Raw genomic sequence first — 17,188 nt, 5'->3', positions numbered from 1 at the left:
AACTGAGCTCTTGTCACAACTTGTAAAGCCAGTTTAGCTGGCTAACCCAGAAAATGTACTTTCTTGACTATTTTTCACCACGTTTACCACTAAACCATTCAGTCAACCATTAGGAAATTTTGCTCTTAAAAAAATAAAATAATTAAAAAAAAAAAGTTTATTACTATATTATTTTACCTCTGGATTAATGGTGAAAGTTTTAGCAGATTTTCCAACACTGAGCAGATCAAATATTATTTCTTTCATTGCAAAATCCAAACGTTCCTGGGGGAAAAAACCAATTAATAATAAATCTTTGAAGTTTATATATCTAGTTGATCAGAAATATGATTACTAATATATTATTTAATTCTAAAATAAACAGCATACTTAGGAGTTATTAAACATTTCACTCCAACGCTCCATCAGAATTATAAAATTCCTCTCAAAAATCAGCTAACTTTTTTTTTCCCCTGGAGATTTCCTTCCTAGAGCCCTATTCTTCCTGTCCCAGTGTGGACTCACAACTCTCCAGGCCTGATAGCTGTTGTCTTGGAACTTTCTTTCACCATCATTCTGGGAATTCCTTTACTTTTCTCTTCTACTGGATTTCCTTTTTTCCAGGATCTCTTGTCTTCTTCTTTCTTGGTTTACTTCCTTGTTTTGGAGAATCATATTACGAGAAAAGGTTTAGGCAAAGTGAAAAAAAACCAAAAAACTAGGTAGCTTATATGACTGAAAAAAAAATTCTCATTATTTGATAGTATGGCTGGGCATACAGAATGCTAGGTGTGAACTTCCTTTCCTTTACAAATTTAAAGATAATACTCCATTGTCTTCTAGGATTCAGTCCTGCTCTTATAAATCTGTACATCATCTTAATTTCCAGTTCAGCTTGACTTATTTTATCTTTCCCCATCATGATGATGTAAATCTTCTCAATCTTCAGTGTTCTAAAGCTTCATGATGATATGCATTGGTAGGAAACTTCTTTAATTTATTGTATTAGGCACATGGGGTTACCTTTTCTGGAATTTCTTGCCTTTGATTCTCAGAAATGCTTTTTAAAAACATATTTATCAGGTTATTTTCTCCCAATTGCTTTCTCTTTGAACACCTTTGTTCCTCCCTTATTTTCCCTATAATTCTCTTTTCCAGAAGATTTGGTCTACTCATCTTCTAATATTTCCAATTCTTCTGTTTTTTTTTTTCTTCTCTCTCTTAATTTCCAATTTTTTTTTTTTTTTAGTTTTCTGAATGTTCCTTTCTGTTAGTAATCTGTTCATGTTTTAATGACACAATATAGTTGCCAAAAATTGGAACAAGGTTGTAGATAAAACCTGTAATCTTGTATTCGACCTTAATCATACATTAACACAATATTCTCTGACATTAGATGGTAAAATTCAGCATATCAATATACAAAATTATTCTTAATTACTAGATACTCAGTTATACATTAAATATCCATGTATTTAATTATTTTCTGGAAATCTAGAGTACCTAGGTCAATGTGAATGAACCATTTTCTAAGGCTCTAAATAAATACTACCAACAACTGCAGAAGAAAATGCATCAGCCACAGTAAATGTTATCTTTAAGCAGAAGAACTTAACCAACGGATTTCAAAATAGTTCTGCCAAGTTCTACTGTCCTATGCGGTAAGAGGTGTAAAGGGGTAATCATAATGAGTGGATCAGAGGAGATCTACAGAATTCCAATTTAACTTCAATCAGAGCAGCTCTACTTTTATTTGCCTTATGTTGGAGATTTGCTTCTTATGCTAAAACTAGTTTAAAAATAATGTATGTAAATGGGTAATGTCAATTTGATTTGCAAAAGCATCACACTGAAATTAAGCTGGCATTTGAAAAGCATGCAGGATTGGGAGAGACGGAAAAAGCAAAGAAAGGGAGTAAGCAGAAAGTATAAATAAATAAATGAGAATGCTTTAAAAAACTGGCTAGAGGAAAATCAAAGGAATGTTCTAGAAACTTAGGTTGGGCTTATAATGGATTTTAAATCTGATCGTATAGGTAGTGGGAAACTTGAATATTTACAAGTAAGAAAATGAGCTATCAAATGCTGAATGTTTAAACTGGCAACACATAGCCACACTGGGCAGATGGGAATGAACTTAAGGCCACTACTTAGGTGATTAATTTAAAAAATCAAGATGCGACAAAAGTATTACAATAGTTCAGAAAAACAGAGAACCAAGGGAGTGGATGCAATCCTAGGCAAAAAAGGGAGAAAAAGAGATGCAGCCTGATAGTAAAAATTTTCTTAATACTGGATCTAAAGCACATTTTTGCCTTTACTAATTTTACTGACACACACTTATCTAATTACTTCTGTGCTCCAGTAAATAGAAACATTTTCATTTTGTTTAAAGACTCATTTCTTCACTGCCAAAAACAATTACACTATGGATCGTTTAAATTTTCATAGTTTCAGTTCAAAGAGAACGCAACAAATATTCTGGAATCAGCAATATCCTAAGTAGAGGAGGTAACCCCGCCTGATTCTGTTTTCTAATCAGATATGCTTTCCCAGGGCTGATGCCTCAAAGGGACTGTGACCAAAACTTTGGGTTGGCTCACTCAACAGCTAATTCAATCCCTTCTAATAAGCCTTTCTTTACTTCAGGGGCTAGAAATTAAAAATTATATTTTCCAGACTCCCTTACAAAAGTAGGGTTCTGAATTTAGATCCTGACAAGTGGTACACTCCTGTGAGTCTTTGATTGGGAACTGGAATGTCAAGAGAAGGACAAGAAGAAAGGAATAGATTTTACTTGTGGGAGTCATGACAGAAGCAACCTGATTCTGAAGCCACTCATGGTCCCTTCCTTATTTTTATTTGGCAGCTTTCTGATGCTGGCAGAGGCAGCAGTTTCCTGGATAGCTCAATTCTGCAATTTTCCTCAGTCGTTCAGACCAGACTCTCTTTTCTTCAGCTCTTCTCGTGATTCTATAACCTTGAGTCAGAATTCACTCAACGACAATGGGATTAGTTTTGTTTTTTCTTTTTATTGTTTCCCTTTAAAAAATTCTTTTGGGCTTAAACTAGCTACAGTGGATTCTATTATCTGTACCTAAGCATCCAGATTACCACAGAAATTAATCTAGAAAGATGTTTTCTAAGAAATTTTTTGAGATACTCAGGAGGTAATTATCATACTTTCTTTTTCACTCTTTTTAGCATACTATTATTTTTCACTATTCGGTATTAATAAATGTTTTGTTACCATGTTTTTAGATACACAACAAAATTTAGAGCTCCCAACTTATTACAATTATTCTTATAACTTACATGTACATATGTGTCATTAGGTAAGACACTCACCTGAGCAATGAACTGAATAATCTTCACAAATATATTGAGGGGTGTATCACGAGGAACCACACTACGTGAACCTTTTGGAAAAAGTGCTGACACTATACTCATAAGACGACTACAGGAAAAAAAATTAGTCAAAATAAGATAATGAAATAGCATACTTACAAGAAATTTTTCCTATTTCTTTAAAATATGAATAATTTTTCTTAACAAAAAGAGAATTCATATTTCTCCTCAAGATATTTTATAACATTAACTAAAATTCCATTAAACCAAAACCAAACCACTGCCGTCGAGTCGATTACGATTCACAGCAACCTAATAGGACAGAGTAGAACTGCCCCATAGGGTTTCCAAGGAGAACCCGGTGGATTTGAACTGCCAACCTTTTGGTTAGCAGCCATAGCTCTTAACCACTGCACCACCAGGGTTTCCAAAAACTCCATTAGTATAATATTATTTAACAAGATTTTATTTTAAACATACTTTAAAACAATGGCACTCACCTTTGAGTTACAGTGTTGCTTTCACATTTTATTCTAATTACATAAACCCACAACAATCTATACAAAGATTCCAGTGCAACTCGAGACATTTTAGGATCTTTATTCTGTTCAAAAACAGAAGAGAATAAAAATAAACTTACTTATTAATATACCTGCAATCATTTAAAATCAAATACATTCTCAGCCAACAACTAAAAGCCCTCTCTCCCCTTTTGTATTCAATCTAAAAGAGGTTTAAATACGTAAACATGTATTTGGTATGTGGTGGAAAAAAAAAAATTTTTTTTTTCAAGTAGAGATAATTCAAAGTAACCATAAATAAGAAAATTTGAGTTCTTCCTGACATTCTCAAAATACTCAAATTTTGGAATTACATCAATTATTTCTAACAACTCTATAATTAGAGACATTGACTTACTTGATGATAAATTGTTCACATGACATTGTTGACAACAATGAAGAAAGAAGGATTACTCATCTTTGCAGTAATTCATCTGCAGCCCATAAACACTTAAAATTGACAATACCAAACGATATTATACTTACTTGAACTTAAGAAATAATGCAAAATATTACTGAGTGCATACCATTTCAAGAGGGTGTACAGCATAGTAGATTAAGAGCATGGACTCTGGAATTAGAACTGACTTGGTTCAAATCCAAGCTCATCCTTGGGAACTGTTAAATCTCTTTGTGCCACACAATTCCTCATTTTTAAAATGGAGATAATATTGTGCCTACCTCAAAGACTAAGGAAGCTAATGTGTAAAGAACTCAGAAGAGTGCCTGGCACAAGTTAAATGCTCAATATACGTTAGGTATAAAACTTTCAACCTTGATCAAAATCAGAAAATTATTCCACTTCAATCACAATTTGATCAGCAAACCGTTGATTCTAGCTGTTATAAAAAATGAAGTTCTCAAAAGATCAGAGTAGTATGGTGAGATTTTATTGTGAATTTTGAAAATGTAGTTAATTATCACTTTTATTAGGAGAAGCTCTTTACATATCTGTTAACTGTTTTAGGGTGCACTGACTGCTGTACATTCACATTTTTAATTCAGTTTAGAGGATTTCTTATTGTCAAACAATCATTTTATATATGCCATTTGACCAAAAAGGCTTTTTGTCAGGTAGACCCTTTGTGTTCCCATAAGTTAAACTTAACAAAACAAAGCCTCCATTTTAAAAAGCAGTTAAGATGCATTTCACCAATAATAATTTAATTCTTTAGTATTTTAAGAATATATTTAATATAAATTCTGATTTTTTAAAGCTATACTAGATTTTTTATGTGAAATTTCAATGAGTTTTTATTAGTAGGCTATGAGACACTAGGGAAACCCTGGTGGCATAGTGGTTAAGTGCTACAGCTGCTAACCAAAAGGCTGGCAGTTTGAGTCCACCAGGCACTCCTTGGAAACTCTATGGGGCAGTTCTAAGTTCTACTCTGTCCTATAGGGTTGCTATAAGTTGGAATCGACTCCATGGCAGTGGTTTGGTTTTGAGTTTTTATGAGACACTATAATGAACCACAGGCTTATCATCCCAGTGAAACTATTAATATCTAAATGGCAATAATTTTTTAAATGTCAAAATTAAAAAACATGTAATTATAGAATGAGTTTACTATTATATTTTAAAGATAGTAATTATGGACAGTTTACAGTAGTTGCTAAGTCACCCTAAATAAACAGAGATGACTAGTATAACCACCAAGCTTTTTATAGTAAAATCTTTGAGAAAATGAAACATTCTTTCCTATCATTTAGATCTAATATATCAGATATCAAAATATGGGTTCAATCAATTACTTGTACACTCCAAATAATATTTTTACATTCTTAAAATATTGTATTTTCAAAATGTGATTAATAAAAAATTACACTTTAAAAATTCTTAAATCTTATTCCACGTATGTTTCTGTAGCGCAACTACTTAGCGTGTTAAGCTGTTAACTGAAATGTTGGTGGTTTGAGCCCACCCAGGGAAAGGTCTCACTTTGGAGCCCTAGTAGCACAGTGGTTAAGAACTCAGCTACTAACCAAAAGGTGAGTAGTTCAAATCCACCAGCTGCTCCTTGGAAACCCTATCAGGCAGTTCTACTACTCTGTCCTATAGGGTCGCTAGGAGTCAGAGTTGACTTGAAGGCAATGGGTTTGGTTTGTTTTTTTATTCCACATAAAAATCATTCTCATATAGATTGTTAAACATAAAAGTATTGGACTATCTTACATTAAGTGATGAGGTATCTGGCACGAAAAACTTGGTTTTCAAACATTCCAAGATGGAAATGTTTACAAAGCAGACTTATTTTATACCGCGCAAGGCCAAAACAAGATGAAAAGTGATAAAACTCAATTTTTTTTGGTCATACCAATGCTGCTATATATGTCTAAATAAAAAATTTTTTAAATCCTAAATTGATCTGACCCTTAAGCAAAAAAAAGATACATAATTCTCTACAATTTTGATCTAATTTGATTAAGTTCTTACATAAATTTAAAAATCCAATGATATAAATGTACAAAATTTTGATGTCAGTCAAATATGATCTTTTGCAGCAATCATTCTTTATTGTTATAAAAAAATATATAACATTTCCCAAGTCAACATTTTTACATGTATAATTCAATGACACTGATTATGTTTATCATGTTATACAACCATTATCACTATCCTTTTCCAAATTATTCCACCACCATTAACAGAAACTCACTACCCGCTAAGGCAGCAATCATTTTAACGTTTTTCTCTTTTTCCTTCTGTGAACCAAAAAATAGGATGTGTTTAAAAACTCAAACCAATAGGATAAAAGTTTTAAACATTTATTCTCCAAGATCATGTTCAAAATCTAATCTAATCTCTCCTTAATATCATTGGAAAATGTTTTTAAATGTTTCATTTATAAAAGCTAGATAACATAAATCAGAACATTTTGAAATTGAGGATTTGGGTGAAGAATCAGCATTCGATAGGACTTCTACCTCTTAAAGTCATCTTCATGGGGGTCACATTAATATTAAAGCTTCTGAAGAATGTTCCTGCTGTGTGCTACTCTTCTTTGACAATACTAGAAGCAGGTTTGGATAAATGCGTTAGACATGCAATGCAACAATGGGTAAAGGAAAAAAAAAATGCCACGCTTAAAGGCGATAAAGCAATATTTTACTTTGCAGTGTCAACCCAACTCACCTGGAGTGTTTCTATCTGTTTTCTGATACTGTTGTTAGATGGCATCTAAATAAAGCAATGTGAGACAGCAAACACAACATGAGATGCCGCACATGCATGTTAGATGAAAACAAGCACAAAACAAGACAGCTCTTCACCAAGGTCTCTATTTAGAAGAAATTTGGGATTTCCAAGAAAGTGGCCAGAAAAACTAAGAAAAAAAAAAATCCCACAATTTGGGCATCATAGGATACAGGTACAATCCTCAAACTAAGAGGAAACAGTCAAAATTTTAAATACCTCATTTTTCTTCTTGTAAATACTACATTTAGGTTGAAACAACTTCAAAATTTTAAGAGTAAATAAGCATGCCACTGTAGTGGGAAAAAAATCTCCAAATTATTTTTATATAATATCTACTCTTCTTATTCCCATCACTCTCTCTTAATGATTGATCAGAAATTTTATAAGTACTTTTCACATAAGCACTTAAATTGATATAAAGATATGGGAATAGGAAAGTACCAAATTCTGATTGGGGGGAAAAAAAATAAGAGATTTAACATTTTCAGTGAAAATAAAGCTCTCTCACATGCTATTTTTGGGCATATAGGAATAAAGCCCATTTTTCATGGTCATCAACTTAAAAAAATCGTGTAGTAATTTTTTAAAAAAACTTCACGTTATCTTAAAGTGCCTTGAAAATTCCTCAAATTTATTCTTATGACTGCAGAGAATAATGCCTTTTTTAATACCCCAGAATTATAGTGAAAAGGTCTCCTTAAAATATGCAGTACACCAACATTCCTTATAGTACACTCAAGGGTAATATGGTGGACCAGAAAGAGTTATGGAACTACTGGCTCCCTAAAGATGGATTGCTCACTTCTCTTCTTCCAGCCTCCATTACAGTGGGAATTAAACGGGACACTGCAATTAGAGAATCTAGCACATGGTAAATACTAGCACAAATCAGTGGTGGATCTAATAAAGAGAAAACTGTTAGAGATTTTTTTTTAAATCAAGCATTTACTTAAATCTCAAAACAAAATCAATTTAGATAAGGCCTTTACTTTGGATCAATTTTTCCTTTATATAAACAAACCAATTATAACTGCTACAATGGATAACTAGCATAGTTTTGCCTTGCATACTCAACTCCTTACTTCAACTATGCAGAGCAGCCACAGTACCTAAAATTTAATAAACAGGAGCCAATGCATAAAATTTCTGCTGAATAGAGCCTTAATGTAAGATAAGGGTTAATGGCCAAGACAACTGTATCTCAATTATTCATGCTAAGTGGCTCTTATCTCCTTAAGACTGGCAGATTGACATACCCGTTAATGAAAATGGACAATATGCCAGAAATATTTAACAGGAGGTAAGGGTTCAAAGAAAACACAGCATTTTAAATGAAAGCCTTAAGACAAAAAAAAAAAAAGTTAAAGTACTGTGAAAGTATTGCATATATGTTAGGTGGAAACGTGTATATATATATAAATTTTAACAAGCAACAGAAAAGTATGAATTGTCATGAAACAAAGCAACCTTCCAGAAACACTTCAGTGCGTGTCTTAAATTATTTTATTAGAAGTATCAAAAATCACCCAGAAAATGATCAAATCCTTTTCAGTACCTATGTCTGTATGAATTATCAAAGTAAGGACAGAAACAAGTATAATGTAATTAATTAAAGAAATTTTATTTCTCAGTTGCATGACATAAAGAGTTTAAGCAAAGAGGGTATATCAATTCTTATCCAAATGTGAACAGCATTAATATATTTGTAGGAGGAAAACGGCCAAAAGTGTTTTTCAAAGACATACTTTCTGTATACCTTACTAATAAGAAATCAAAGCAGTTTTGGAAATGATCAACACAATCGTGAAAAAGGTAGTTAGGATAATGTTGTCCAGTGGGTAATCCCTGAAATCAGAAAGAGGAGCCAGTCCTATTTCTCAAAATACCACAGTGAGCTACATGGCAGGAGACAAGTCATTTAATCTACCAGTGCACTGGTTTCATTATCTTCAAAGTACAAGATTTTTAATCTTGACCCTAACTTAGAGGAATATCAGGAAATGAAATATCATGTCAGCAGTGGTTCTGTAACTTGTGAGCAAATATTCAAACAGGTTAATTTAACTGTATATCAAAACAGTATTCGAATCAAGCATTCGCATGCAGGCAGATGAGGAATATTCCCACATTGTGCAGACATCACCTGTGTTCCTATCCAAAGAAGAAAAGCAGATCCTGCTAGCAGAGCATCCTGGGAAGATAATCATCCTTCAGTCTCACAGGTTTGTTGTCAGTACTAAGACAGACTGAACATGGATGTCCCAAATAGTGTTAGTGACCATTATCCCTTGATTTAAGTAAGAATCATTCTGGAGCTTTTATATCTGTGTGGATCCAGTAGCACACTTTTGGATTTGGCTGGACATGTTTACATTAAACATGCTTTTAGTGATATTTTATTATCAAAGTCTTTTTTTTTTTTTCCTTTCTTTCTTTGTATTGCTCAGATCTGAGCCAACATTACTGAATTTTCTCAAAACACAAAGTATCTGGGTTTTTTTGTAAGGTTAATCACTACTCTGCAATTCTAAAGGAATTGACTTATTAACAAAATCTTTCTAGATCTAAGAGAACATAAACAACAATCAATGAATACGTAAAATTTTGCATCAATGAAGACAAAGCAAATATTCAATCAAAAGTTTATTCCTGACTCTCTATAGAAGAATGAAGTGTGTACAAGACAAGGGATGCGGCAAAGAATTACTATGCGAATGTACTAACAGTAATGAAAGTTTCATTACATACACGTCAATGTATGTCCATAAATAAACACACCAGTCAGTATTTACAGGTCAGAAATGAGACTGTTCTTACCTTTAAATGTGACAAGCAGTTCTGTAGGAAAATATGCCAGTTATTTAAAAAAAACTGTTTCTGACTGACACATAAAAGGCAGGTAATTAATGGATATAAAGCCTACAGGAGACAGGGAAAAGAGCATTAATGTTTTTCATGGAAAAGTACTGGTCTTGCAAATTATATCTCATTTATTCTCATAAACGAGGAGACTAAAAGAATCTTTTATGCAGTTTTCCCATTTGTAAGAAGTCTCACAGAGTACTCTAACAAATGATTAAAAACAAAGAATTTCTATAACAACAATGCCTTGAATTCTCATCCCTCCCTGAATTAGAACATGTTTTTCTTTTCCTGGGATCCATTAGCCCCTCAGCCGTGACAGTGGTTTATGAATGTAGGCGCTAGGATCAGAGAACAGACCCTAGAGGATACTTGTGGTATTACCCTCCAATTTACATTAGGAAGCTGAGGCTTAGAAAACTTAACGTGTCCTCCCTGAAGTCACACAGCCGGCAGGCAGAACACTGGTATTTAATGCCAGTCTGTGCTCTGACAGCACAAATATCTTATAAGGTAGGAGCCCTGGTGACTCAGTGGTTCAAGTGTTCAGCTGCTAATCAAAAGGTCGGCATTTCGAACCCACCAGCTGCTCCGCCGGAGTAAGATGTGGCAGACTGCTTCTGTAAAGATTTACAGCCTTGGAAACCTTATGGGACAGTTCTACACTGTTCTATAAGGTCGCTATGAGTTGGAATTGACTTGACAGCAGCAGGTTTTTTATCCTATAGAGTTGTGAGGCTTAAACTAAGACAAAGAATGCGAAGTACTTAGCTCTATGCCTAGAACAATCAATGTTTATGATTTAGAGCTCTAGCTTAGGTGGTCAAATATTTGCCTGATTTTCCCAGTTTTCTCCAAGCCATATAAAAATCTACAAATTATTTAAAATTATGTGAAGTGGGTAGTTAAGCGGAGAAAAAAAAAGTCATAAATCTCTGAAAAGAAACAATGGAATTAGGCAAAGAATGGTTCCTAAAATAATCTGATGCTTCAGAATACAATTTACTGTAATATGAAATAAAGGAATTTACGGTTTCATACAAGCCTACATTCAACCTTTTCCTTAGTAAAATACATAATTTAAAGTGCCTGTCAAGACAGTAACTAAGAATAAAATATGAAGAACCTATCAAATGCAGAACTAATAAAATTAAAAAAATAGTTCAAAGAAAAGCAGGAGTAAATATATTTGTGATATCTTCCCTCATAGTGCACTTTGGATATTTTACAATTTCAGTTTTTACAATTCCCTTAACTCTTCACTGAATTCATAAATCAATTACTGATGCTCCCAATTAAAAATGTAAAGGTTTGAAATGTTTATCAATACCAATGAATGCTTCTTTCTGGAGCTCAGTTCAAAAGTAGTCTGATAAAGCATCTCCACAAAATTTTTCAAACAAGGAACATTCACTTCGTTTTTAACAGCCTGGGTAAAAAGATAACACCAAGAAGAAAAAAAGAAAAAGAAAATGGTTAAAGACTTAAACAATGCCATGATTACAAGGACTTTCTATAAGGTTTTAAATTAGTTAATAATTCACCAAATATCTCATTAAAATGTTACAATGTGCCAAATGACCATATGCTAAATAAATAAGATAAACCTGTTTCCTGCCCTGAGAAAATATGTGGAGGACACACAAAAGCGAACAGACACTGACTACACAGTATAACAGGTAGTATAAGAAAATATTGTCAGTCCTCTTGGAGCCCTCTGAAGGACGCCCTTGGAAAACTTGCTCAAGGAAGTAATGTCTAAGCTGAACCCATCCTCTCTTACCTGACATATTACAATAGCCTGCCATAACCTCTCTGACCTTATCTCCAATACTTTGCCCCTGTGTGACAGGGTCCAGCCACACAGCTTCCTTGCTGCACCCGAACACATCACGCATGCTCTTGCTTCAGGACTTCTGCACTTGTTCCTTCTGCCCAAGAAGCTCTTCCCTCGGTTACTCCCTCATCCCTTTAGTTATTGGTCAAATGTCACCATCCTGTTGAGGTCTTTCTTAATCACTCTATTGAAAATTTCAACTTCTACACCCCTTTGGCAAGGAGTCCTAATGGCGCAACAGTTAAGCATTCAGCTGCTAACCAAAAGGTTGGCAGTTCAAACCCACCCAGCTGCTCTGAGGGAGAAAGATCTGGCCATCTGCTCCCATAGCCTAGAAAATCCCATGGGGCAGTTCTACTCTGTCACACGGGGTCCCTATGAGTTGGAATCGACTTGACGGCACCTAACAACGACCATCCCATTGGCAATCTTTACCCCCCCCACCCTGCCTTACATTTTTCCATGGTACTTAACATAATCTGACATACTACATATTTTACATACAAGTTTAGTATTTGTTTTCTTCACTAAAAGTAAGCTCTATGAGAGCAGGGAGTCTTTCCTATCTTGTTCATTGTTGTATTTCCTGTGTATAGAATAGCACTGGAGTTCCTGAGTAGTACAGTGAATGCATTCAGCTGCTAACCAAAAGGTTGGAGGTTCGAGTCCACCCAGAGGCACTTCAGAGGAAAGGCCTGGAAGTTCGACTTCTGAAAAACCAGCCATTGAAAACCCTATGAAGCTCAGTTCTACTGTGACACACTTGGGGTCACCATAAGTTGGAATTAACTTGACAACAACTGGTTAACTGGTGGAATAGGACCTGACACACAGAAAGCACTCGATAAATATAATGAATAAACAAACAGGGACCAGATGGGCAAAGCAAGGAGGGAGGCTATTAAAGAGGCAAGAATGTTCTAGGAAGAAGGTGCTCTCTGTGCAAAGGCCTGAACACAAAAGCAAACCTGATATAAAAGAATTAGGACAACACAATTGTAGTGGAACATTGTCCAAGGTCTTTCTTACTATATAACCTGCTTCTTTTGCTAGATTACCTTTAAGAACTACTAACTAATCTCAGTTAGACATCTGGCAAAACAGATTACCAGACAAAGAGTTGGGGAGTACAAATGACAGTTGGGAATGGACATGCAGTAATTCACAGCCATTTAAGAAAAAGAACTCAAAGTACATGGCCTAACAATAATAGGCTAAAGATGGCATATTTTCATAAAGTATAATGTCTTTACCTAAATAAAATAAGCCTAATTCACATGGCTAAAAACTGGGGGTGAGGTTGCAGGGAGTGTTTGGCAGGGGGCTGTCTGACTCAAATAAACCACTTACAAGCTAAAGCTCATGACTTTTGTTTGTCTTTCCCAAAAAGGTGTTCAAATATTTAAATATAAGTAACTATTCAAGAGAGGCAAAAAATCATACCATTACTATTTTATATTCTTAACTTTTCTTACAGTTCCATGTCTACCTTTTCTTAACATAAACTAAAGACAAGATCTGAATACCACAAACCAGTTCATATGAACACACAGACCACAAAGTCAATTAATTCAGTGATCGAAAACAAATGCCAAAAAGGTCAATTTGAGTCTCATCATGAAAACAAATTTCTTCAATTTCTTAATAAAATAAAAAGAATATTGCTGACTTCCATTTCTAGCCAAGATGGAGTAGTGGGGACTAGATTTACCCTGCTTTCTGGAAGATCCAAAAATATGGACAAAATATATGTAGGATGCTGTACTTCAGCCAACAAAAGGAAGTGACTCCTGAGAAACGGGAAACAAATAAGAGGAGTCCTTCAATGGTCCCAGCTTACTGCCTTGTGAGAGTTCTCAGGCTGCAGCACAGGGAGAGAGAGCCTAAGGGAACCTGGCAGATACAATGACTTGAGAAAAAGTTGAGTGTCCAGGTAGATCAAGGTGATCAGTGTTCCCAAAACGCTGTACCAAAGAAGAGGGGAGACAGGAAGGGAAGGAAGCAGAGGGAAGGGGATAAAAGAGCCACACAGAGGGCTCTGAAGGTTTATGAGTAACTCCCACGAGTATTCAGGCTGGGGAAAAGGCACCAGAAAGGATGAGCGTGAACAGTGCTAGGGTCTTACAATGGACCAGGAGTAGGATATATTTCCACCAGCTGGACTGGAAAACTTCAATATTCATAAAGCACTGGGTAGAATATACAGAAGAATTCTTTCGCAGTAGGGAGGAATGATTAACTCAAGATAGCCCCATCTAAAAAATCTTAAAACAAAAACCCGAAAGGATCAAATCATTTTCAAGTAAATTAACTGAGTCCCAGAACAAAATTCAAGAATATATCCTATATGTTTAAAAGTAGAATATCATCTATTAGGCAAAAGTGTAATACTAAAAGTGACTATCATATCATTAGGGCTTCGGATTGGTTCTTCCCGGTTCAATCATGGCCACGGACTCAACATGAAAACAAACCTGAATTTTTAAAATTTGGGTAAAGGGAATGGTAACCGGAATGGGAAAAATTACAGGTCCAAGCCCTGCCAGAAACTGAATCTCCCTCTTAGAAAACAAGGACAGCATGTACCTTGCATAGCAACCAACTCTCTTGCCCTAGGAATTTGGACAGTCAGACACAGCTGTGCCCCGCTCAAAGATGGCAGCTGACTACATCGCTTTAAATATGTCACTCTCCACAGTCCTGGCTATAATCCAGTCTCATGCCTGAGGCTCCTCAAAGGGCTCACTATGCCCCTTCCGAATCTCCCATTCCAGGGCTACAACCCATAATTTTTCTTGTTCTGGTTATGTTTCCAGATCACCCAAATTTTAAAACTTCAGGTCTGTTTTGGTTTCACTTGGTAGGCCACGACTGAACAGGTCTGAACCAGACTGAAGCCACGCATATCAATATATATACTACATAACAAAACTAGGTGGGTGCAGAAAAAAGGAAACCAAAAAATACAGCATCTCTCTATGATTATAAAAGTCCTGAATTTTATTTATAGCATATTTTATTCGTAGTAACTGTAAAATTATTTTTTAATAATATACTGCATTTATAGCAAAAAAAGCTTCTGTAGGCCTGTTCTCCTAGATGTTATTACAATTATATTTACAGAAGTTATATTTTATGAATAAATCAGAATACATATTTTGACAGATAAAATAAATGTCAGGGCATCTACAGAACACTTAAAACCAAGACAGCCCAGCAAATTCCAGGATATATGTCACTATCAATTCTTCAGAGGCCATTAAAATGGCTGCCATTTTGTAAGAAACAAAAGCCACTAGTAAACGTTGTATGTTATACCAAGGTACCTGCGGCAACCATTACTACTGGGTTGCAAAACTCTGCCCGCCTGACACTGCCCGAATCGTAAGGGCCCAGAGTTTTTCTTTAAGTTAATAGACCAATCAATGGTCATTATGCTATCTGTCTATTAATCATTTTTCCCATTCGTTCATATTTTCCACTAAATTCAATTTCTATGAGATTACCAGAAAGTAAGAATATTTCATGAGGCAACTTCTTCAATGAAAAAGTATTTTTAAATACAATATAAAAATAAAAATAAAAATATACTTACAGCTGCAACAGGGATAAGAATCTCCACAAATAAACCAGCAAGTGCATGTTTTATATCTTTATCTTTTACTTCTAAAAAATACTGAGCACATTCCTGGAGGGGAAAAAAATACATTAGACTAATGAGATTAAAGAATTTGTAACATCACAATAATTTTGTGAACACTCTTCACTACTTCGCAAAATTTGACAAACATCAAAACATTCACAAATAAAAAAATTTACACTTACAACAATTTAATGCTTGGAATAAGAAATTTATTAATAATGATGCTATTTATGTATATTTTCATGAAGAGCAAGAACAACTACTGTTAGGGTAAGTCTAATTACTGTAATTGAAAAGGTATATCACCTGCATAAACTGAAATGATGCTTCAAAATCTTCTACAGGATACATTTTCACTCGGAAAAATTTCATTCCCATTATTAAGCTGATGACACTTTGAACCACATGTGGGCTTTGTTCCTTTTGTCGCAGTTCTTTTAATTCTGTCACAAACTTCTTCCTTACAGCCTGAAACCTTTAACGTACATGGATATGTAACGTGAATTGAACTGAAAACATCAATTTCCCACGATATTGAAGGTTAAAATCACAAGGTATTTTACCCAAACATTATCTCTTTTCTCTACCTTCATTAAATTTACCAGAAAAGCATGCAGAGGAAAATAAATTTGTTATTCTAAATTTGCTGTTCATTTATTTTAAAATGAGGAATTCCTTAAGCCCCATGGTTGTTATTGTTAGCTGCCATTGAGTTGGCCTTAACTCAGGGCAATCCCATGTACAACAGGATCAGACCACTGTGATCCACGAGATTTTAACTGGCTGATTTTTTAGAAGCATATTGCCAGGCCTTTCTTCCTAGTCCATCTTAGTCTGAAAGCTTCCCTGAAACCTATTCAGCATCACAGCAACATGCAAACCTCCACTGACAGGGGTGGTGGCTGCACTCAGTGGCAACAGTCGGGAGTAGAATCTGAGTCTCCAGCATGGATGGCAAGAATTCTACCACCGAACCATACAATGGTAAAATCAAATAACTCATTTATAAAATGTATCCAAGTAAATCAGTATTCTCTAATTTTTCAGGCTCCTTTTTATAAAGTCTGCGATTTTATATGGAAAGTAGATTGGAGGCTACGAATTTGTTCAGAGATAAACCAACCAATTGGTAGAAAAGAAAAAGAGAGAGAGAACACTAGTCTCACAATGAGAATAAGCCAAAGAATCATACCACTTTGGAAAAGTAAGCAACATCCTGGACTCAAATGACTGCAACTGTTAAGGCTGGTAAATTTTTCGTTGCTTACATACACATCTTTAAATTTATTAACCAATACTTCTTAATTTTTCCATGTATATATTATGAACAGAGTCCTTGGGGGGCAGAAACAGTTAAGTGCTCCGTTACTAACTGAGAGGTTGACAGTTCAAATCCACCTAGAGGTGCCTTGGAGAAAAGGTCTGGGGCACTCTACTTCCAAAAAGGTTACAGCCATTTAAAACCCTATGGAGTTCGATCCTACTTTGAACTCATGGATTTACCATAAGTGCAGAGTAGAACTATACTCTTTGCTACCTTATAAAGTTTGACAAAGATCAAAACATCCTCGAATTAAAAAAAAAGGCATTTCACACTTGTGACAATTTAGCACTTGGAATAAGAAATTAATAATGATGCCATTTACGTCTATTTTGCCTCTTTTGAAGAGTCATGAAGAGCAAAAATAACAACTGTTTGGGTGGTTTTTATTTTATAAACATATTATGAAAAAAACTAAAAATTTTATTCTTGATGTTAC

General features: G+C 34.7%; 1 protein-coding gene across 11 annotated transcripts in view; it reads right to left on the bottom strand.

Annotated features, from left to right (window-relative positions):
- The window catches only part of FRYL (FRY like transcription coactivator), a 272,999-nt gene that overhangs the window by 103,041 nt on the left and 152,770 nt on the right, over positions 1–17,188 (bottom strand). For 8 of the 11 annotated variants that reach the window (XM_064285836.1, XM_064285835.1, XM_064285834.1 and 5 more), the window contains 8 exons: positions 15,735–15,903; positions 15,381–15,473; positions 11,279–11,377; positions 9,904–10,005; positions 7,024–7,068; positions 3,828–3,931; positions 3,328–3,436; positions 178–264 (listed from right to left, as the gene is read on the bottom strand). In XM_064285836.1, the coding sequence (XP_064141906.1) occupies positions 178–264; positions 3,328–3,436; positions 3,828–3,931; positions 7,024–7,068; positions 9,904–10,005; positions 11,279–11,377; positions 15,381–15,473; positions 15,735–15,903 (808 nt within the window). The remainder of the gene's footprint in view (positions 1–177; positions 265–3,327; positions 3,437–3,827; positions 3,932–7,023; positions 7,069–9,903; positions 10,006–11,278; positions 11,378–15,380; positions 15,474–15,734; positions 15,904–17,188) is intronic. The other 3 variants (XM_064285842.1, XM_064285843.1, XM_064285844.1) reach the window with 1 other exon arrangement.

The sequence above is a fragment of the Loxodonta africana genome, chromosome 5 (genome assembly GCF_030014295.1).
Source record: "Loxodonta africana isolate mLoxAfr1 chromosome 5, mLoxAfr1.hap2, whole genome shotgun sequence".
NCBI lineage: Eukaryota > Metazoa > Chordata > Mammalia > Proboscidea > Elephantidae > Loxodonta > Loxodonta africana.
Note: the sequence above shows the minus strand (reverse complement) of the source record. Positions and strands in the feature narration are given on the sequence as shown.